The sequence below is a fragment of the Eptesicus fuscus genome, chromosome 12 (genome assembly GCF_027574615.1).
Source record: "Eptesicus fuscus isolate TK198812 chromosome 12, DD_ASM_mEF_20220401, whole genome shotgun sequence".
Lineage (NCBI taxonomy): Eukaryota > Metazoa > Chordata > Mammalia > Chiroptera > Vespertilionidae > Eptesicus > Eptesicus fuscus.
This window is the reverse complement of record NC_072484.1, coordinates 30,687,722-30,709,809: the sequence shown is the minus strand read 5'-3', so window position 1 is coordinate 30,709,809 and position 22,088 is coordinate 30,687,722. Positions and strand designations below refer to the sequence as shown.

The window sequence follows — 22,088 nt, the reverse complement described above, 5'->3', positions numbered from 1 at the left end:
GGAGCCGGCCCAGCCATAACCCCCCGCGGAGCTGACCCTGCCATCATTCCGGGGGCTCGGCTCCACCCTCCAGCAATCAAGGCGGCTCTGGGCCCCGTTCCACCACATTCTTTTTTTGGGGGGAAGGCCTGCCACACCCTTTTGCTCCTGTCACTCTCAAGCCAGCTGTACCACAGAGACTGAGGCCACGCCGGGTGGTTGAGCGCCGCCTCATATCCCCGCCCCGTCCGCTCTGAGCCCCGCCCACCGCCCTGGCCGCTCCTAGCCCCGCCCCTGCCCCTGTCATCTCCAGGCGCGCACGCGCAGTTTCTTGTAAACCCGGAAGCGGTTTATGCAGAGGGAAAGTAACTGCGGTTTTTGGTTTTTCTCATCTAAACCCGAGCATCTCCACCCCAGGTCCTATACAGGTGAGTCCTGGGGGTCGCGATGGACTTTGAAATCCCCAAGCCCGCGTCTCCCAGGGCGGCAAGTCTCGCGTCCCCGTGAAAGGTTGGGACCCTTAGGGCTTTGCTTTTGCGTTGAGGTTTCCGCGTTAGTTTCTGGTTAAACTCTTTCCGCGCCGGCCCTGCCTGTGGACTTTCCTTCTTGGGGCCACTGCACCCCGCCCGCCCGCGCTTAGTTTTCCTGCCTAAAACCGTCCCCGGGAGAGCCTTCCCGCCCCAGGCCAGTTAAAGTCGTGGGAGATGGACTCAAACCCTCTGCGCCCCTCCTTCAGCCTCGCGACGCTCCAGGCCTGTTGGATTCCTCCTTGGCCCGGGATTCTACAGCCCCCCCCCCCCGCCCCCCACGTTCTTTCCGGAGACTCCCCCCAACTCTCCATTTAGTAACTAAGTGGTCAGATGCCAAGGAAGGGCACACGTTTGAGATGTGATTTAGGCTAGAAAAACACTGGGTGTCCCACTGTTACCCGTCGGGGTCTGTCTGGGCCACGGGTAGTGTGTGGGTTCTTGGCTTCCTGTAGGAAAGATTTCACACCAGGAGCCCAGGTGGCTTTGAGAGTATGTTTATTAGAGCTGGGACAGTGAAATGAAAGAAGGGCTTAGGATAGAAGAGGCAACAGGAGAGAACCTAAGCCCGGCTGCTTTGGCTGAGAAATTGGAGTCGGTGGCAGAAGTGAGCTCCCTGGGAAGTCGGGCAAAAAGGCGGCTCTGGACCCAGGTTCAGGGGGTAAACCTCAGACGAGCTTCCCTGCCTGCAAGTCTCCTGTGGGTGGCCCCTTGGCTTTTAGGAGATGCTTGCCTCTGGAGGAAGAAGTCAGGGAAGGGAAAGGTGTGGGTGTGGGTGGGGCGTTCTCCAGCGGTGCCTGGATCCTTTGCCTTGAGGCTCTTTTTAAAATCTGCCCCTGGCAGGCTGGAATCCTAGGGGAGGTCTCAGGGGAGGGTCTTTACGGAACAGTCATTAGCTTTTCCGAGGTGTCCTTTTTTCATACGTTGATTCATCAAAATGTGGGTAAAAGGGGCCAGGGTTATTTTCTGGTTAGTTTTGTTTTCAAGAATGACATTGAAGGTGGACTGGGACCCAGGAGTGAGGGCCCTGGGACAGTCTGGAATGTGTAAGTCATTTTCTCCTAAGTGTCCTGTGTGAGGGAAGAATAAAGCCTTGTGACGTATTGGCTGGCTGTGAGTTCCTCAAAGTGTTGGCCTTGTCTGATGATTTTGTCTCAGTTTCCCTTTTTCCACTTGTCAAGGAATTTCCCTGCCTTATTACTAGGAAGCAGTGCCTTCAAAGGGGAGGCTGGGAAGAGGCCTAATTCAGGGAGAGGAGGATTATGAGAAAGAGATAATGAAAAAGAGATCAAGTAGTGAGAGGGCAAAACAGCCAGTGAGGGGTCCATAGAGAGATGGCAAAGTTGAGGATTCGGGAGCGCCTTGTAAAGCCATGGTAAGTGTGATAGAGGAACTCGGAAAAGTAGCAGATAGAGAACCATGGAGGAATGGGAGAAGTCCAAACACTTGAAGGGGAACAAAAAGGGAGAGGAGTCCTTGGTTAGCAGAAGTGGGGGCCCCAATGGGCAAGTCACTTCAGATTGTTAAAGGGAAACCCCCGGGTGGGCTCGTGCTGCCAATAAGGAAGGCAGGGTTGAATCATATGAGGCGTTTATTGAGAAGGCCAGCCGATCCAAAAGACAGGGCGCTTACAAGCATCCAAATTCTGTCTTCCAGTAAGGTGCAGGGGACAGGATTATAAAGGGGAAGGGGCGAGGGTGAGGCTGGGAAGGAAAGCAGCTACGTGTAGCCCTGGAGGTCCCCAGACATCAGCTATTGTCATCAGAGGATGAGATGATGCTGATGAGATGATGCTTTGACTCCTGGTGGGTCAGTCTGACCCTGCTTATTGGTTCTGCTTGCTGGATTCACAGCTGAGTCACCTCCTTAATCACTTGCAAAGGCCTTGAAAAGGAAGTTTAAGAAAAACTTAACCCCCCAATTCACATAAGTATATGTGTTCTAAAACTTAAAATAATATGATTACTTTTCAGATTAGTTCAGGTGCTCCATCAGATTATAAGTCTGCCTACCAAGATGGAGTCAGGAGAAAGGAGTTGGGAATGGAAAGGGAGAAAGGGATGACACAGCAGAGGCAGAAACAGCACTGAGAGCTTAGCCAGGTAGGGGTATTGAAGTTTTTTTTTAAAATAGACTTTTATTGATTTCAGAGAGTAAGGGAGAGGGAGAGTCAGAAACATCAATGAGAGAATCATTGATCAGCTGCCTCCTGTACGCCCCCTACTGGGGATCGAGCCCACAACCTGGGCATGTGCCCTTGATCGGAATCCAACCGGGACGCTTCAATCCACAGGCCGAGGCTCTATTTACTGAGCCAAACCAGCCAGGACTTGAAGTTTTAATCAGTACCTTGGAATAGTACCCTTTTTAAAGATAGGATCCTTAAAGAGATAATCAGGTTAAAATAAGAGCATCAATAGTGGGCCCTCCTCCAATATGTCCTCATGAAAAGCAGAAATCTGGCCCTGGCTGGCATGGCTCAGTTGCTTGAGCATTGTTTCAGCTTTGTCCTGTGCACTGAAAGGTCACCAGTTTGATTCCTGGTCAGGGGACACATCCAAGTTTCATGTTTGTTGGCCGGAGGCTATGGATGGATATTTTTCTCACACATCGATATTTCTCTCTCTCCCTCTCATTCTCTCTCAAGAAGATCATTAAAAAATATCTTTTTGAAAAAGAAAAAATCTGGACATAGAGATATGCATAGAGGGAAAAGGTACTATTTTTTTTCTTCCCCAGAACACTGGTGATATAAACTGGTTCAATGTTAATGAGAAATAATGACTTGGGCCTGTTTACCTGCTTACCTGAAATTAAAAACATAAACTCCCCCATGAAGATTCAGGGCTGGCTGCTCTGAGGGTTTATTATAGTGAATCTGTTGTATTTTAGGAATTTCTTTTCTATTTCTTTCATAACAATTGTGTTTGTTAGATTGCATCAGATTTGGGGGCTTTTTCTCTTATTAATTTAATCCTATTTCCTTCCTTTACGTTTAATCATATGACTATTAAATTTACAGATTTTAAACTTCTGTGTCATAGTAAGTACTTTTAATATATTAACCCTGTATAAATCCAGGTTTAGAATTCCCACAAGATAGTCAAACTCACAGGAACAAACATTAGAGGAAAGATTAGTGTTGCCAGAGGCTAGGGAGACTGGAAATGGGAGTTGCTATTTAGGGATACATATTTTGATTTTTCGAAGATGAATAAGTTCCAGAGATCCTTAGTACAACATTGTGCCTGTTGTTAACACGATTATATTGTGCACTGAAAATTTTATAGAAAGGGTAGAGCCCACGTGAAGTGTTCTTACCATATTAAAATAGTAACAAGAACAACAATATGTATTTGGGGGTCAGTTGGAGAAAGTGAAAATGAGTTGGTTGTGAATACTCTCATATCTTGACAGGCTTCTAGATTATGCTCCTTTGGTTCATTTTCAAACAAAGCTGTAATGTTAACACCTTTCTTCTCCTTGTCTTTCGGAGGTTGAGGCGCCACTCATATGTGGGCAGTGGGTCAGGCAGAAGATTTTCCTGTTGTTCCACTTGGTCCATGGTAGGGGTCGGGACGAATTCCTGGGAACTCAGGATAGTTTGGGAAGGATTCTGAAGCAGGCCCCTCACACAACCCTGTTGCCACCATGTGATTTTCCCCTCCCTGTTGCACTTGCAAAATACCCAGAACCTGGCCATGCCCATTCCAGAACAACTCCAGCACTAGGGATCCACCTTGGGATCCTGCCCTTCTAGAAGTTCCTAGCCCAACTTCTTACACAGGTCTCAGGTGTGTTGTGTCTAGTATTTACCTACTGAAAACAGATCTTGAGGAGCAATGTGACCTCCAGCAGGAACTAAAGATGCCTTTTCATGGGCCTCACTGCCGATTAGCTTTTTAGAAGGGGCCTTGATCCCCAAGGGTTCTGCCTATACATTAAAGCTGTAGAAGAAATGCTTAGCTAAATGGTCTCCTTCCATTAGATCATTTGATGGTAAGAGATAACATTTCTGTACCCTCCCCCACAGGGTTGGACAACTGGTCTGGGTGGAACGTCATTGTTTCCGTGTGGTGCTCCAGGTGATTATAAAATGAGGCCAGTCTTTAGCAGAAGGGCTCTTTGCCCCAAGGCCTTTGTGAGAGTTCAGAGCCAGGTTTGGTCCAGGGGAGATAGCAGGGTGCTCTGTTGGATATGGAGGGGGCAGGAGAACAGCCCATGTTCTCATTGCTGGGTTGAAATTTGTGTATGTCTGTGGCAGGGGACATCCTGGGTAGACGGGAGAGAAAAAACTCACAGTTCAAGCGTCATGTAGGATCTCCTTGTTTCTGACTCTCCTGTGACCAGGACAACGGAGTGTGACATTTTTCAGCATTTTAAGGTCCTTCTGCCGGTGAGTGTGGAAGCAAGACATATTCTCAAGAGACGGGTGTGATTCCTCAACATATGTTTCCGTGAGAAAATAACCCAGAGCAGGAGGAGGAAGAGGACAACATGGCTGCTCCTCAGGTAAATGCCCTGTCTTGGGTCAGTTCTGTGTTTGCATTTCTTTCTAAAGTTGGTGGATTTAGAAGCTGCAAATCTTTATTCTCTATTTCTGATGATCTTGCAAAAAGCAAGTTAGTTTCCAACTACTTACTTTTTTTTTTCCTTATTATTGTCCAAGTTCCCTCTTTGAAATGTTACTGGCATTTGGTGTTTTGGGGTTTCTGAATACAGAAATCAAGAGTAACAAGCAGAGAAATTTCTGGCCAAATTTTATTAGGCTTATGTTTGAGGATAAGGGAGAAAACACAGAAGAAAGGAATGTTCTCTGAACCAATTCAGGACTTGCACTGCTTGGCTGCTTTTATATACATATGTGTGTTTTTTTTATTGATTTCAGAGAGGAAGGGAGAGGGAGAGAGAGATAGAAACATCAATGATGAGAGAGAATCATTGATCTGCTGCTTTCTGTATGGCCCCTACTGGGGATTGAGCCCACAACCCAGGCTTGTGCTCTTGACCGGAATTGAACCTGGGACCCTTCAGTTCCCAGGCCAACCCTTTATCTACTAACTACCTAGGATTGCTTGTTGGCTTTGATAAGCTTAGGAAAAAGTGGGCTTTTTCAAGATGGCCTGCTTGTGGAATTTTCCATTTCAGGGTGGGTTGACTTCCTTTACCAACTGGGATTTTAGGTTGTTAGTGCCTGCATTATGGGGAAACGATGGCAGTGTGGTTCACTAGAGCCACCCCAGGAAGTTCATGTAGCAGTCAAACCCGGATCAACTGCTCCTGGGCATCAGTAGTTCCAACAACTGCAGGGAAGCAGGCATTTGGAAAGGAGATAAGGCCAGCTACCTCTGCATTTTTGAGTAGGGAGCTGAGGTGTGATGACTTCCCTATATGTCTCAGGGATACTTTTTTTCTTATGTCCCACAACCTTTTCTTTATTGTTTCCATCCTGGTCCCCTATAGGGAATGAAGAACTCTCACCATAAATTAACCCTTTGCACTCGCTTGCTTTTTTCTTGATTCCTTTATTCTAATGCTAACCGTGTCGAGTCACACTCAACATCCGAGTGCAAAAGGTTAATGACCATTGTTGGGGAGGAGGATACTTTCTTCTACCATAAATGTTCTTTTAGCTGGTCTAATCAGATACATGTGACATGTATGGGAGCCCCACACACAAGATAGAGTCAGAGACCCCCCATGAAAGAGAGGTTCCGAGCCTGCAAGGGAAATTTGGTATATAAGATATTCTGAGCCTAGGATCAGTTAATGCACCTTGGGACTTCAGAAGATCTTTGACCAGCGATCACATGTTGAGAACTATTAGTTTGCCTACCATCTAGATAGGTAAAAAGTCATTTTTGGTTTTAACATGTATCATGGGCCAGGATCCTAATTTAAATTCTTCTGGGTAGTTGAAGGGAGAGCAGAAGTTTCTCTTGAACCCACAGGGTCTTGGTGCCTTTAGCTCAACATAATCCTTAGACCATTGAAGCACATCTTAGGGTGCCTTGTTTTGAACCGCTGCACTGTCAACTTATGAAAACATTTTCTTTGTGACAGACCAACATGGGCAGGCATTGCTATCCAAGGTTTCTATTGAGATAGGTTGTGTAGAAGGAAAATGTAGGTTTTAGGTTTATGTGGCTGCAATATGTGATCTTTAGGACAGGATTGAGAAAATGCATATTTAATCAGGATTGCCTTAGTTGCCCCAGAAAGTTCTGAAAAGGAAAAATCGTTAGAAGAAACTTGCTCACTACATTGTAAGAAAGCCTTACTTTTTTTTTTTTTTTAAGAATTCATTTCCCCCCTTTATTGTTGAAAGTATTACAGATGTCTCCTTTGTTTGTTTTTCCCATTGACCCCCTCTACCCTGAACCCACCCCTCCCAGGCCTTCACCACTATTTTCTATGTCCATATATGCATATAAAACACCCTAGTTAATCACTCCTTATCCACCTCCCCGGCCCTACCTCCCTTCTGAAATTTGTCAGTCTGTTCCATGTTTCTATGTCTTTCGATCTTTTTTGTTTATCAGTTTATTTTGTTCATTAGATTCCATATATGAATGAGATCATGTGATACTATCTTTCTCTGACTGGCTTATTTTGCTTAGCATAATACTCTCCAGTTCCATCCATTTGCTGCAAATGGTAAGAGTTCTTTCTTTTTATAGTGACCTTTATGGTCTCTTGTGATGGCCTTCATTTTAAAGTCTATTTTGTCATATATGAGTATTGCTACTCCAGCTTTTTTTTTCTTTTCCATTTGCATGGAAAAATTTTTTCCATTCCTTCACTCTCATCCTGTGTATGTATTTTGTTCTGAGGTGGGTCTCTTGTAGATAGCATATAGTTGAGTCATGTTTCTGTATCCATTCAGCTACCCTATGCCTTTTTGTAGCACTTAATCCATTTACATTTAGAGTTATTATTGAGAGGTACTTATTTATTGCCATTTTAATTCTGCATGCCTAGGTTTCTCTGTTTCTTTTCATTACAGTAGTCCCTTTAGCATTTCTTGTAATGCTGGTTTGGTGGTGATGAACTCCTTTAGCCTTTTTTTTTTTTTTTTTTTGTCTGGGAAGCTCTTTATTTCGCCATCTATTTTGAATGATAGCATTGCTGGATATAGTAATCTTGGCCTCAGATCCCTGCTTTCCATTACCTTGAGTACTTCATGCCATTTCCTTCTGGCCTTTAGACTTTCTAATGAGAAATCAGGTGTCAGCCTTATGGGAGCTCCTTTATAGGTAACAGTTTGCTTTTCTCTTGCTCCCTTTAAGATTCTCTCTTTGTCTTTAATTTTTGACATTTTAATTATGATGTGTCTGGGTGTGGGCCTGTTTGGGTTCTTCTTGCTTGGGATTTTCTGTGCCTCCTGAACTTGTGTGACTTTTTCCTTTACCAGGCTAGGGAAGTTTTCTGCCATTATTTCTTCAAACACATTCTCTATCCTTTTCTCCCTTTCTGCCTTTTCTGGCACACTTGCTATTCTAATATTGTTATGTTTCTTGTTGTCCCACAGCTCCCTTAAGCTGTCCTCCTGTTTTATAATTGTTTTTTCTTTTTTCAGTTTTTTGATTGATTTTTTTTTATACCCTGTCTTCTAATTCACTGGTTCCATCCTCAGCTTCCCCTAATCTGCTCTGTATTCCTTCCATTGTGTTTATTTGTGCTCTATCATTCTTTATTTTTTTTTTTTTCTGTACAGAGAGGAAGGGAGAGGGATAGAGAGCTAGAAACATCGATGAGAGAGAATCATAGCTGCCTCCTGCACACCCCCTACCGGGGATTTGCCCGCAGCCAATGTACATGCCCTTGACCGGAACGAACCTGGGACCTTTAGTCCGCAGACCGATGCTCTATCCATGAGCCAAACCGGTTTCGGCTCTATCATTCTTTATTTTTGTTTTCATAGTTACTGTATCTTTTCTCATGCTGTTAAGCATCATATATATGGCAGATATATATATATATATTTTATTGATTTTTTTACAGAGAGGAAGGGAGAGAGATAGAGAGTTAGAAACATTGATGAGAGAGAAACATCGATCAGCTGCCTCCTCACACCCCCTACTGGGGATATGCCCACAACCAAGGTACATGCCCTTGACCAGAATTGAACCTGGGACCCTTCAGTCTGCAGGCCAATGCTCTATCCACTGAGCCAAACCAATTAGGGCCGCTGTTAAGCATCTTTACCATCATTACTCTTACCTCTGTTTCAGATAAATTTCTTATCTCTGCTTCATTTATCTCTTCTTCTGGAGAATTCTTTGGTTCTTTCATTTGGGGGTTGTTTCTTTGTCTCCTAATTTTGGCTGCCTGTTTGGGTTTGTGACTATGTATTAGGTAGATCCTCTACACCTCTCAATCTCTCTTACAGGATAGTATCAAACACTTTTTCTGACTAATTAGGTCAGGCAAAGACTCAAAGCCTCCAGAGAATGCCTCTGCCTACAGACTGATAGGATTCCTCTTGTCTTGCCCCCAGGCAATCATCCTCAGGTGTGGTGAGAGATTTTTTTCAGCAGGGTGGGGCACTTGCTTCTGCCTGGAGGCTCTATGTTATTTTTAATCTCTTAGGTAGCCTCAGGACAAAGTGTTTTCCAATAGGGTGGGTCAACTATCTTCCCCCCAGGTAAGGAAAATATCTGTGTGGGAAAGATGTCCTCCGCTGCATAAGGGAGTAGCTCCCCAGAGGAAATAGAAGGTGTCTGCATTCTGAGCTCTAACCCCCTGGTCCCCAATCCTGGCTTCCGCTCACACAGCTTCAGTCCACTCTGCCTCCTTCTGCCAAAGCAGAAAGTGGGTGGCTCCACAGGGAATTTGAATGTTGGCCCTTTAAGAGGGTGCCTGATTTTCCAACCATCTCTCCCTGGCAGATAGCAACGTTCCTGCTTTTCACTGCAAGATATTATGTGGGTACCCTTCTCAGTTCTGGTGGTCTCTTCTGGGGGGCTCAGCTTGGGGATTAGATCCCAGAGTCTTCAGTGGTAACCCCCCCACAGCTGAGATATCTCTCCAGAACTTCAGCTACTATCAGTGGGTGCCTGGCCAGTCCCTTCACACTTCCCTCCTCCTACCTGTCTATGTGGTCTCCACTTTCCATCCTTGGGGATCAGGTTTCTCTCCAGCTAGTCTTCTGTTAACTATTCAGGGTGTGTTTTGTTGTTGTTTTGTTTTGTTTTGTTTTTTTGTATTTCAGTTGTAATTCCAGTTTGTTCCTGGGAGCATGTCCATGCAGCATCCACTCACTCTGCTGCCATTTTTAGCCTCAATGTTCTCCATTTTAGTTGTATTTCCAGTCTGGCCCTGGGACGAGATGCACCATAGGTCTGCCTAATTGGCTGCCATTTTCTCGAAAGTCTTACTCTTTAAATGCACTGTTAGATTTACAGAATGTGGGAGGTATATGTGGACACTAAAGTTATTGATAATCTGTTCTTCTATGTTCTTCAGTCACCTGATGTCACTTCCTTTGCACCTTATTTTCATTTGGTGCAGGTGTTCTCTGCCAGGTCCCTGAACTATAGATTTAATATTTTTTCTTTATTCTTAATAAGGGTCTTGGAAAAATTATTTTTAAATATATTTTTATTAATTTTGAGAGAGAGAGGGAGGGAGAGATAGAAACATCAATGATGAGAGAGACTACCAATTGACTGCTTCCTGCACATCCCACACTGGAGATCAAGCCCGCAACTCAAGCATATGCCCTGACCTGGAATTGAACTGTGACCTCCTGGTGTATAGGTTGACACTCAACCTCTGAGCCATACCAGCCAGCTGGAGAAATTTTTGAGAGTTACACATAAGCAATCACATTTCATCTGGAACCTTTTCCTCTTCAGTTTCTCTTTATTTGTAGGTTGCTTTGAGAAATAAAGGCTTTTTTGTTGTTATTGTTCACTGGCGATACTACCTTTGCAAATGGAGGCTTTTATCAGTGAGGCCTCAAACCTGTAAATGTTTATTGTATTCAACAAACATCAAAAATACCCTCTTCTTTATTTTTACATTGTATTTTCATAAAAGTTTATAAAAATCAAATGGATGTTCAAGAGTATCCTATATAATAAAAGCCTAATATGCAAATCGACCGAATGGTGAAATGACCGGTCACTATGACACGCACTGACCACCAGGGGCAGATGCTCAACGTAGGAGCTGCCCCTTGGTGGTCAGTGCGTTCCCACAGGGGGAGTGCCGCTCAGCCAGAAGCCAGGCTCACGGCTGGTGAGTGCAGTGGCTGTGGCAAGAGCCTCTCCCACCTCTGCTGCAGGCAGGCGGTAAGGAGCGAGGGGTCCCAGACTGAGAGCCCTGGACTGCGAGAGGGCACAGGCCGGGCTGAGAGACACCCTGCCCCCAAGTGCACGAATCTTGTGCATCGGGCCTCTAGTTAAATTTATAAAATACAAGTCCGCACAAGAGATAAAAAATACCCAAGAAATAAAAGGTGCCCTGGCCAGTGTACACCAGTGGGTTGGAGTGTCCTCCCATGCACAGGTATGACCCAGGTTTGATTCCCAACCCATGTAAGGGTGTGTGCTGGAAGCAACCAATCAATATTTCTCTCTCTTTCTCTCTCTTCCTCTCTCCCTTCCACTCTCTCTAAAGTCAATGGAAAATTATCCTCAGGTGAAGATTAAAAACAAAAATAGCAATAAAAGAATATGAAAGAATAGCTCTAACTTACTTTACATCATTGTGTGTTTACCTCTCTTTTGTGTTTATAAAATACAAAGACTCATCCATGAAGAGATTTGTGAGATTAACACAATTGGAATTAATCTTGATTTTATTTCAGGGTAATTTTCTTGACATGAAAATGTATCATTTGTGTCACATTTAATGTGTACATCATTTCCATTATTATGTCTTGTCTTTTTGCAGAAAATGTTAACATTATTTGAGCTCTTTCTTCTTGTTTCTATTCTCTAGTAACAACTGTGAACATTATGAGGGTTGCATTTGTATATTGTTTTCATCCAGGCTCTACCATTTGCTGAATGGTTTATAAAATATTCTCTTAAGCAAAGAAGAATATTTTCATTGTTCTCTGATTTGTTATGAGATTTATTAATTAATCTATATATATAAAGAAGTAATACGCTAATTGGTCCTAACGGTGTCTCAGTCACAACTGTTCAACAGGCTGTGCATGCACAGGAGCTGGTGGGCGGGGATGGGGGCGGAGACTTGTGCCACTGGGGCGTGAGGCAGTGGAGGTGCGTGCAGGTCCGCAGCACTGCCTGGCCCGAGTGGGGCGTCAGGCCGGGCCGGGATGGCCCCCCTGGCAGAGGCGCGCGCAGGCCCACTGTGCCACCCGGCCCGGAGGGGGGCATCAGGATGGGGGTGGGGCCTCAGCGGAGAGCTCTTAGCATTCCTGTTGACCTTCAGTGATTGGGCCACATTGTGACCTCTGTCCATGTTTACTTGAGTAATGTGTTAATTTTTGTTTTGCTTTGTATCTTTCAATTTCAGGGACAGTTGACCTTCAGTGATGTGGCCATAGAATTCTCTCAGGAGGAGTGGGCGTGCCTGGACACAGCTCAGCGGGAACTCTACATGGATGTGATGTTGCAGAACTACAGGAACCTGGTATTCCTGGGTGAGGACCACTTCCTTCCAGAATTTCTCCTCCACCTGCAGGGTTTTGTTTTCTTCATTAGTACAGTGTCAGTGGTGAGCTTCTGCTTTGTATGAGAGTTTCAGATCTGTGTTCCCAATGAAAGAAATTGAAGTTTTGCTGGTGCAGAACAGAAAGGCTTCCTCATGTATTTGGAAGTGGAACTCAGGATCTGAAAACTAAATATTTCTGGTATAATAAAGGTGCTGTCAGAAAATAAAATTTTGGGAAATAATTTTCTAAAATACTCTGATATTGTACAATGTCCTATCTTCTTACTTGAACCCAGGGCTGGATTGGAAATTGGAGAATCTCCATTAGAATCTCGTGTTCCTTTTTTCTAATAAACAGGGCTTGCTGTGTCTAAGCCAGACCTGGTCACCTTTTTGGAGCACATGATGGAGCCCTGGGAGTTGAAGAGAAAAGAGACGATAGCCAGCCAGCCAGGTAGGTGGGAATGAAGGTAGCAGACAACCCAGGTGAGAGGTCAAAAGTCACAGAGGAAGGCAAGCTTTAAAATATGTTTTGGGAAGATTGGCTTCAATGGGAAATGATTTTGGAGAGGGTCAGGTTTATTTCTGTTTCTGTCTTTGAGGGACAGACCCTCTCCAACACTTACACTCTTGCATCATGTACGGGTTCTCCTTGTGTTCCTTTGATCTGCCATCACATTTGCAGTGAGAACTAAAGTCTTCCCCTAATAGTGTGAGGGTGGCATGACCTGGCTACTCTTGCATTTCTTGCGGACCCTGGGAAACTGTGCACATTGGTGAGGAATGTTAGGTTAAACCAATTCTCTTTTCTGCCTCATGTAAGTAGTTTGTAAAGAAGTGGTTGAGATACTGGAATTTGGTTCCCACATCCCAGGAGCGTGGGGGATAGGTGGCCAGGTTGTCCTATTATGCCTTCTGCTTGACCAAGTCTGTTGCTGATGTTTCTATTGTATATTTAAATTCAGGTACTGAGTACTTCAACTTCCAATATTTGTTTGGTTCTTTCTTATACTTTCTGCCTTTGTATATTTTTTCATGCATAGCTCCTTGGTAATTTAGTGTTTTGTCATGCATAGTTTTGATGGTAATTTAGTTTTCTGTGTTTTTTCCTCTATGTACAAAATTGATCCTCTTTAAGATGGTTGTTTTATGTACAAAATTGATCCTCTTTAAGATGGTTGTTTTGAATTCTTTGTCAGGTAATTAACAGATCGCTGTTAAGTTAGGACCAACTTATGGAGACTTATTTGTGCCTCTGGTTGGACTGTTTTTCTGTTTTTTTTCGTAAACCTTGTGATCTCTTGTTACTATGTAAGCCCATTAGAAGCAGGCACCATCCCTTTCTTTATGAACTTCTTTGTACAAGAGAACACAAATAACAATCAGCTATGGTAGGTTTTTAATGGCCTGTCAAACCTATTCTGGAAAGTGCAATTGGTGTGTGTGTTTCTATCATTTTTTAATATTTTATTTATACTTGACATCAGTATTATATATGTCTTAGGTATATACCCCAATAATTAAACATTATATAGTTTTGGGGCTGGGGCCACCTAGCAAGGCACACTGAGGCCAGATGCTGATTCTTTGAGACATTGTAGTGAAGACTGAAGCATAAGCCTATTTGGGCTGTTTCTATGGAAAACCACTTGAAACAGCTTGGGTGGGCCTCCTACAAGTTCATGGGGCAGGTTCTGAGGAAATCGTCAGAGTGGGGTGAAAAGGCTGAGCCAGGCTGATCCTCAGCTATGGAGCCTGTCTGGGGGAAGGTCTCAGAAAAGGAAGAATGACTTCTACCAAACTTCTACCATGACTTCTGGGAAAAGGCTCCATCTCCAGCCCTCATCCTTAGGTCAGACATGGTTTTCTTCCCTGCATGTCCCTGGTGCCTTTCAAGCTGCTGCCCAGCTCTGGAGCTCAGAGGGCATGAGTCTGAGTAAGTCAGAGCACGAGCCCATACAAGAGAACTGCCTAGGACTCCATCAGCTCTTCGTCTCACTGAGCCACAATCCCTGCTAGTTTTTACAGCCATAGTAATGGGGACATCTCATCCTGGCATTGGAACCCTGGGCTGGCGGCCCTTCTGTGGGGCTGGGACCCTTCACTCCTCAGGTGTGACCTCTGCAGCTGAAATATTTCTTCTGATTTTTATTCATCATGTGGTCCACCCCCCTTCTGTGACTTTGCACCTGATACCAGTCTGTCTGAGGCTTCTTCTTTATGTCTTTAGTTGTAGAACTTCATTCAGCTCGGTTTCTGGAGATTCTGAATGATGGTTTTCCTGTAGTTTAGTTGTTTTATTTAGTGTGGTTGTGGGAAGATGCCAGTGCCGCAATTACCTATACCACCATCTAGACCAGAAGCCTGCATATGTGTGTTTTGTGTAACTTCCCAGTTTAAAATATATGTTGCTTTTATTTAGAGCACATGATATTCCCAATCCTAATGTCTTTCTTCAGCACAACAGTCTCTTTGGTGCTTGAATAATTACTCTCTTTCTTAGCAGCCACCACGATGCATTCATGGTAAATTGCCATTCCCTTAGCAATCTGTGTCATTTAAAACAGAAGCAAGTTCCACAGGCAGTTGCAAAAAATCCAGACCATTGGGACATACAGTGCACACTCTTGTTTTTCTTCTGAGAAGAAACTGAGGATTGGGAGGTATCTCACAGTCATTTTGTAGTGTGCCAGAAAGGGTGACCAGGTATTGGGAGCAAATACAAGCAACTTTTCTTCCCTCTTTGATATGACCCTTTTCTATTTTTCCCCTCTGGGGTGTGCTGTGGTCTTTGAACTGACCTCTTAGGTACTCTGAAAGGTAATTGGGTCAGTAATTGTTATTAAGTTTCCATCTTCATGGAGAAAAAATTTAGGTGATTCCTCTTCTGCCATCTCACTGAAGTCATTTGCCAGTTATTAATTCTGTACATTACATTTGCCAGTTATTAATTCTGTACATTAATTCATTACATTACATTTGCCAGTTATTAATTCTGTACATTATCTGAATGTAGTGTGTTATAATTCATTTGTTATATTTCAGTTATGTCTTCTCAAGTCACCCAGGGCTTGTTACCAAAACCAGGCATCGAAAATTCGTGTTGGAATATGCTACAGGTAAGGTGTACAATGTGTGGCATTGAGAATTTACACTTAATCATAGTTTTGGGATGTCTGGGGCAATATGAAGAGAAAAAAAGATGTCATGATGCATATAACCAAACTGGGACAATTACCCATATAATATCCTTGCTGCCAACAGATTTTGGAAATTTTTACTTTGAGTTACCTTGGAAGAACAATGTGATTCTGAATGCAAACACCAAAGGAAACCTTTTAAAAATAAATATTCTCTGAAATGAAATTTGGAACATCAGAGAAGTCACCTAGTCCATTGTGTAAAATAAGTCTTTGGATGATTTAATGTAGGATTTGTTTAAGTTATATGTTTGTAAAAATCAATCATTTAAAACATGAAGATGGAAATTGTGACTGAATTTGTAAATCCCTTAACCAAGTTTGAATTATTCCTTCACAGAAAAAATATTCTTTCTTATTCCAGACGCTATAATTTTCATAAATGTGTTAGGTTTTATATTCAACCATTATGGCTTTATAGGTATCAGAATAGGTGATCAGACACAACTTTACATGTGCAATGATATTCGAACTTGAACTAAAGGCTTTTCTATCTTCATTGATTACTAGAGTGCATATAATGAATAAAGAAGTCATCAATGTAGTAAATCTAGGAATTTAACTAAAGGGTTAAATTCTAATAACCATCAGAGAACTTAGTTTCACAGATGAAGTATAAATTTCAGAAAGTCTTTGATAAAAGCTCAAATATTGTTATACCTCAGAATATTCATGCTGTAGACAAGACAGATAAATGTAATGAATGTGACACATCTTTCAAACCATTATTAAATCTTACTGAACATGAAAATACTCATATTGGGGAGGAGCCTTTCAGGTATAATCAGAGTATGAGAGTCTTTAGTCAATTATCCAATGTATATATACATAAGAAAATCATTATTGAGAGAAGCCTTACAAATGTAAAGAATGTGATAATTGCCCTGGCTGGTTTGGCTCAGTGAATAGAGCATCGTCCTGCAGACTGAAGGGTCTTGGGTTCGATTTTAGTCAAGGGCACATGTCCAGGTTGCAGGTTCGATCCCCAGTAGGTGGCATACAGGAGGCAGCTGATAAATGATTTTCTCTCATCATTGATGTTTCTATTTCTCTCTCCCTTCCTCTCTGAAATCAATAAAAATATAGTAAAAAAAAAAATAATGTGATAATGTTTCTAAGTTACATTTCCATGTTATTCTACAACAGGAACTTGATACTGGAGAGAAGCCTTATAAATGTAGAGAATGTGACAAAGCCTATAAGTGGTATTCAAGCCTTACCAGTCATCAGAGACTTCATTCTGGAGAGAAGCCTTATAAATGTAGGGAATGTGGCAAAGCCTTTAGCAAATCTTCAAGCCTTACCAGTCATCGGAGAATTCATTCTGGAGAGAAGCCTTATAAATGTAGAGAATGTGGCAAAACTTTTACCCAGAGCTCAAATCTTGCTCAACATCAGAAAATTCACTCTGGAGAGAAGCCTTATAAATGTAAACAATGTGGCAAAGCCTTTATCTCGAGCTCACATCTGACTCGACATCAGATGATTCATTCTGGAGAGAAGCCTTATAAATGTAGAGAATGTGGCTTTGCCTTTAACCGGTGTTCAACCCTTACTCGGCATCAGAGAATTCATTCTGGAGAGAAGCCTTATAAGTGTAGAGAATGTGGTAAAGCCTTTATTCGGAGCTCAAATCTTACTCAACACCAGAGAATTCACTCTGGAGAGAAGCCTTATAAATGTAGAGAATGTGGCAAAGCCTTTATCTGGGCCTCACAACTTATGCAACATCAGAGAATTCATACTGGAGAGAAGCCTTAAGATGTAGAGAATGTGACTAAGCCTTTAACAATTCAAGTCTCATGGACCATTAGAAAACTCATACTTGGGAGAAGCCTTATAAATGTGAAGAATGTGGCAAAGCCTTTACCCACTGCTCAAATCTTACCAAACATGAGAATGCATACCTGAGAGAAGCTTTACTAATGTAAAGAGTGTTACAAAGCCTTTAACCTCTGCTCTATTCAATATTGGGGAATTCATACTAGATGGGAGCAATCCTATATAATAAAAGCCCAGTGACCGAATGGCAGAACGACTGGTCGACCAGTCGCTATGATGCACACTGACCACCAGGGGGCAGATGCTCAATGCAGGAGCTGCCCCCTGGTGGTCAGAGCATTCCCACAGTGGGAGCGCTGCTCAGCTGACTGAAACAGCAGCTGCTTAGAGGGCGGGTCCACAGCTGCTCAGCTGACCGGGATGAGCGGTGCTGCCACATGGGCTGATCCCCGCAGGCCATGCCCCCCACCAGTGCAAAAATCCCATGCACCAGGCCTCTAGTACAAATGTAAAGAATATAGAAAAACCTTTAGCCATTGCCCAAACCTCACTAAATATCAAGTAATTCATACCAGAGAGAAGCATTACAAGTGTAGACAATTTGGCAACACCTTTACCCAGTATTGGAACCATAGTCAATATCACATAATCCATGCTGGACTGAAATAATACAAATTTAAAGAATGTGGCAAAAGTTTTAACTATTTATCAAGCCTCATGGAACTTTAGTGAATTCATATTGAATAGAAGCCATGCAAATATAAAGTCAATAACACTTTTCAAACACTTTTAACACTTTTAAATCAGAATACTTACTTTAGAGAATCCAGTAAGGAAAGTTACATGATTTTTTAGTATGAATGAAAATACCAAGGGCATGGATATTTGAAAAAAATGTTATTTACTACACTGTATCCTTTTTATTATGACAGTATTTGTGATTTTTTGAAACACAAATAGTAATGTGATTTAAATCTCAATTCATTTCATGCTTCTATAAATGCTTGTAATGTGTATTTTGAACCAGTGGGTTTGTAATGCTATGCGAATTGTCTTCTGTGCATTCTATTGAATTTCTTACTCCCTAATCTGGTGACTCTGGGTTTGACAATCTCTCATGGCAATTCTGTTTTGTTTACATTTGTGTCTCATGTAAGACCTACCATATGTTTTCCTTGTTCCATAGGATACGTGTGAACTTTATATATTCTCATTCATAAAATGTTTTATTTATTTATTTATTTTTAAAAATATTTTTTTATTGACTTCAGAGAAGAAGGGAGAGGGAGAGAATAGATAGAAACATCAATCATGAGAGAGAATCATTGATCGGCTGCCTTCTGCACGCTCCACACTGGAGGATTGAGCCTATAATCTGGACATGTACCCTGACCGGGTATGGAACTATGACCTCCTGGTTCATAGGTCGATACTCAACCACTGAGCCATACCAGCTGGGCAATAAAGAGTTTTAATTTAAATATGTTAACAGTGATGTGTAATGAATAAGGTGTTAATATGCCATCAGAGTTAACATTTCCCCACCTCATTCAAGGTTTCAGCTTACAATTTGTAATGCAATGGAATGAGATCATTAGCAATCCTTTACCCAGAGACCTTAAACCTTAAATAATGTGTAAAGAGTTTATCCATAATTTATATGTTTCCTTCCTTTTATCATACCTGCTGGGGACATTATGGTGGTTCCAAAAACATATCTAGAAGTATATTTGAAAGTTTAAGTAAAAAGTGTATGGTGTTTCAGCATTGGCATTTATTTTATGTAGCTAAAAAGTTTTGAACTGAACTCCCATGAAACCCTATTGCACACAGACACCAGCTTACAGTGTTCCAAGTGAATGTAAGTTTTTTTAAAAAAAATACATATTTTATTGATTTTTTTTACAGAGAGGAAGGGAGAGGGATAGAGAGCCAGAAACATCAATGAGAGAGAAACATCCATCAGCTGCCTCCTGCACACCCCCTACTGGGGATGTGCCCGCAACCAAGGTACATGCCCTTGACGGGAATTGAACCTGGGACCCTTGAGTCCGCAGGCCAATGCTCTATCCACTGAGCCAAACCAGTTAAGGCTGAATGTAAGTTTTTTATATGGTTTCTCCAGCAGTCCTTGTGAACAGTAGTCTGTTTTTTTTTTGTTTTGTTTTGTTTTTGTTTTTTTGCACTTTAGGGTCTTCATGTTGTATGCCCCTCATGTAAGATTTCTGAAGAGCTAGCCAAACCTTGCTGATTTTGTTTGAGTTGAACAATCTGGACCTAGCTCGAGAACCCCAAGGCATGCCACATGATCCTAATATAGGCCTACATTCCGAGTACTGCCACTTTCTTCCTGCATCCTGTCTTGTCCTGCCTGTGTCAGTCCCTGCAGGCATGCTGTGTACTTCCTCCAGGCTTGTCTATTATATACTGGTTTTTTTTTTCTCTAGATTTACCTATGGTCTTTTGTGTAATTGCTGGACACCATCCAGTACCAGTGGGCTTTTCTTAACACATGCCAATTTAATAAAATGCTTAAAAGTCTTATTAGAAGCCCTATATTTGGAATTCTGCATCCTGATAACATTTTACCATATATATATATATTTTTTTCCTGAGCCTACATAACAAAGAGATTTGCATAGTTTTGACATGCACTACATGCAATATGTAAATATAATAACATAAAGACGTACTTTAGGTGTAAGACGACTATCAAGAAGGAAGTGGGTGTGAATGTAAGCACACATATCTTCAGAAGAAAAGGTTAATGGACCAAAATTGGTAATTTAAAAATATTTCCTGATGTACTAGCAAAGTTGAAACCTTACAGATTTATTATGTGAATTGTCTTCTGTGCATTCCATTGCATTTCTTTCTCCCTAGTCTGATGACTCTTGTTTTGACAATCTCTCACAGCAATTCCGTTTTGTTTAAATTTCTGTCTCATGTAAGATCTACCATATGTTCTCCTTGTTCCATAGTTTATAAAATATTGCTTATATGTTGTTCTTGGAGATATTGAGTGGCTTTCAATGAATTCTAGGATGTACTGAAATATCTTGAAAATGGGAGTAATTTAATGAGCATATTAGGTTGTAGTTTGTTTAGTACACTTCATTTCTTCTATTATAGAATAATTATTTAAGTCAACATTTCCTTGGTTATTTTCACTGCTTATTATTGATACTAGAGGCCCGGTGCACGAAATTCGTGCATGGGGGGGGGGGGGGATGTCTCTCAGCCCAGCCTGCACCCTCTCCAATCTGGGACCCCTCGAGGGATTTCAGGTGACCGGGCTGATCAAGGGAAGGCACCAGCCCCATTACCCTGCTGCTGCAGCCACTGCAGCCGCCAAGGTGTTTTCATCAACACACGGACTCTAGTCCCTTCACTGTGAAAAAAATGACAACTTTCTTTAGGCATTTTCAAGATGTGTCTTTCATAGGATATGACATCTTTTTTTTTTATCCTCACCTGAGGATATGCTTCCATTGATTTTTAGAGAGTGTGGAAGAGAGAGGGAGAGACAGAGAGAAACATCAATGTGAGAGGGACACTTTGATTGGTTGCCTCCTGCATGAGCCCTGACCTGGGCTCTGGCCAGGGAGAAGCATGCAACCTAGGTACATGCCCTTGATCAGAATCAAACCCGGACCCTGCGGTCAGCAGGTTGAGGCTCTATCCACTGAGCCAAACCAGCTAGGGCAGGATATGACATTTCTTAGCCCCTCCAGTAGCAGACCTTCATTTTTTCCTCCAGGAGTATGGTGGAAAAACCCTAGATCACCTTCTTAGATTCTTATAACCCAAGTTACCAAGAACACTGCGAGTGGCGGCCTACAGGGAGCTTAGCCAATGAGCTGTCAGAAAAGGTATTTACTGTCAAACTGGTTTGGCTCAGTGGATAGACCATGGGCCTGCAGACTGAAAGGTCCCAGGTTTGATTCCTGTTAAGGGCATGTACCTTGGTTGGAGGCACATCCCCAGTGGGGAGTGTGCAGGAGGCAGCTAATCGATGTTTCTCATTGATACTTCCTCTCCTCTCTTCTCTCTAAAAAAAAAACACAATAAAATATATATATTTTCAAAAAGGTGTTTCCTCTGCAGCTCATGCAGCCCCTGTGTTGTGTCCACTGGGCTAGGGGTGTGTCCCTGCCATCCAGTGGTGGCTGCCATCCCACCGTCTAGGGCGCTGTGCTGGGGGCGTGGATGTGAACCACTGCTTGGTGCTGGAGCATTTGCAAGCAGCTGCGGGTGGGGCAGGAACATCCCCATGTTGCTATGGTTACACGGGGATGTTCCTGCCCCGCCCCCAGCCGCTTGGTGCCTGCACCCACAGGCTCGGAGTGGCCAGGGGGGCGTTCTGGGACCCCTGCCGCTCAGGGCCTAAGCGCGGGCCTACAGGCTAGGAGCAGCCTGGATTCGGAGGATATTTCCGGGACCCAGGTCACTCAGCGCCTGCATATGCAAATTAACCGCCATATTTGTTGGGTTAATTTGCATACTCACTCTGATTGGCTGTGGGCGTAGCGAAGGTATGGTCAATTAACATTTTTCTCTTTTATTAGTGTAGATTACCAAAGATCTTTAGTCTTGTCTTTCAATTTGTTCAGGTGAAACTTGGTGATATCATAAATTATGGTGTTGTTTTGACAGTTATATGAAGTGAAAAAACACACAGGACAGTGCTGGTTGTGTAATAAATATTCCATTATTAGGAGAAAATTTTTTCAATAGTAGTGATATTGTAGTCCTAAGTACAAGATGGAATATGTCCAGGATGAAAAATTGATATGAATGCAGCATGTGAAGAGAGATGGTAAATTTTTAGGTTGCAATACTGATTCTGAAATTAAGATACATTATACTTTTTAATTTCCTACCTATCTCCAGTTCCTTTATTTCTTTTCATTCTCAGCTATGTAGACCTTGAGAAAAGAGGTGGAGGGAATGTGCACTCAACAACATG

At 42.6% G+C, this 22,088-nt stretch overlaps 1 protein-coding gene across 3 annotated transcripts; it reads left to right on the top strand.

Moving 5' to 3' along the window:
- Window positions 1-292: 292 nt before the first annotated feature.
- LOC103285826 (zinc finger protein 98-like) lies at window positions 293-22,087 on the top strand. 3 transcript variants are annotated; one of them, XM_054724435.1, is made up of 6 exons: window positions 293-407; window positions 4,857-5,018; window positions 12,000-12,126; window positions 12,496-12,591; window positions 15,183-15,256; window positions 22,038-22,087. In XM_054724435.1, the coding sequence occupies exons 2-6, from the start codon at window positions 5,004-5,006 to the stop codon at window positions 22,050-22,052; spliced, it is 327 nt and encodes a 108-aa protein (XP_054580410.1). In that variant the 5' UTR covers window positions 293-407; window positions 4,857-5,003; the 3' UTR covers window positions 22,053-22,087. The 3 variants fall into 3 exon arrangements, with proteins under 3 accessions (XP_054580410.1, XP_054580408.1, XP_054580409.1); XM_054724433.1 differs by lacking the exon at window positions 22,038-22,087 and adding an exon at window positions 16,484-17,140; XM_054724434.1 differs by lacking the exon at window positions 22,038-22,087 and adding an exon at window positions 15,402-15,524.
- Window position 22,088: the final 1 nt, after the last annotated feature.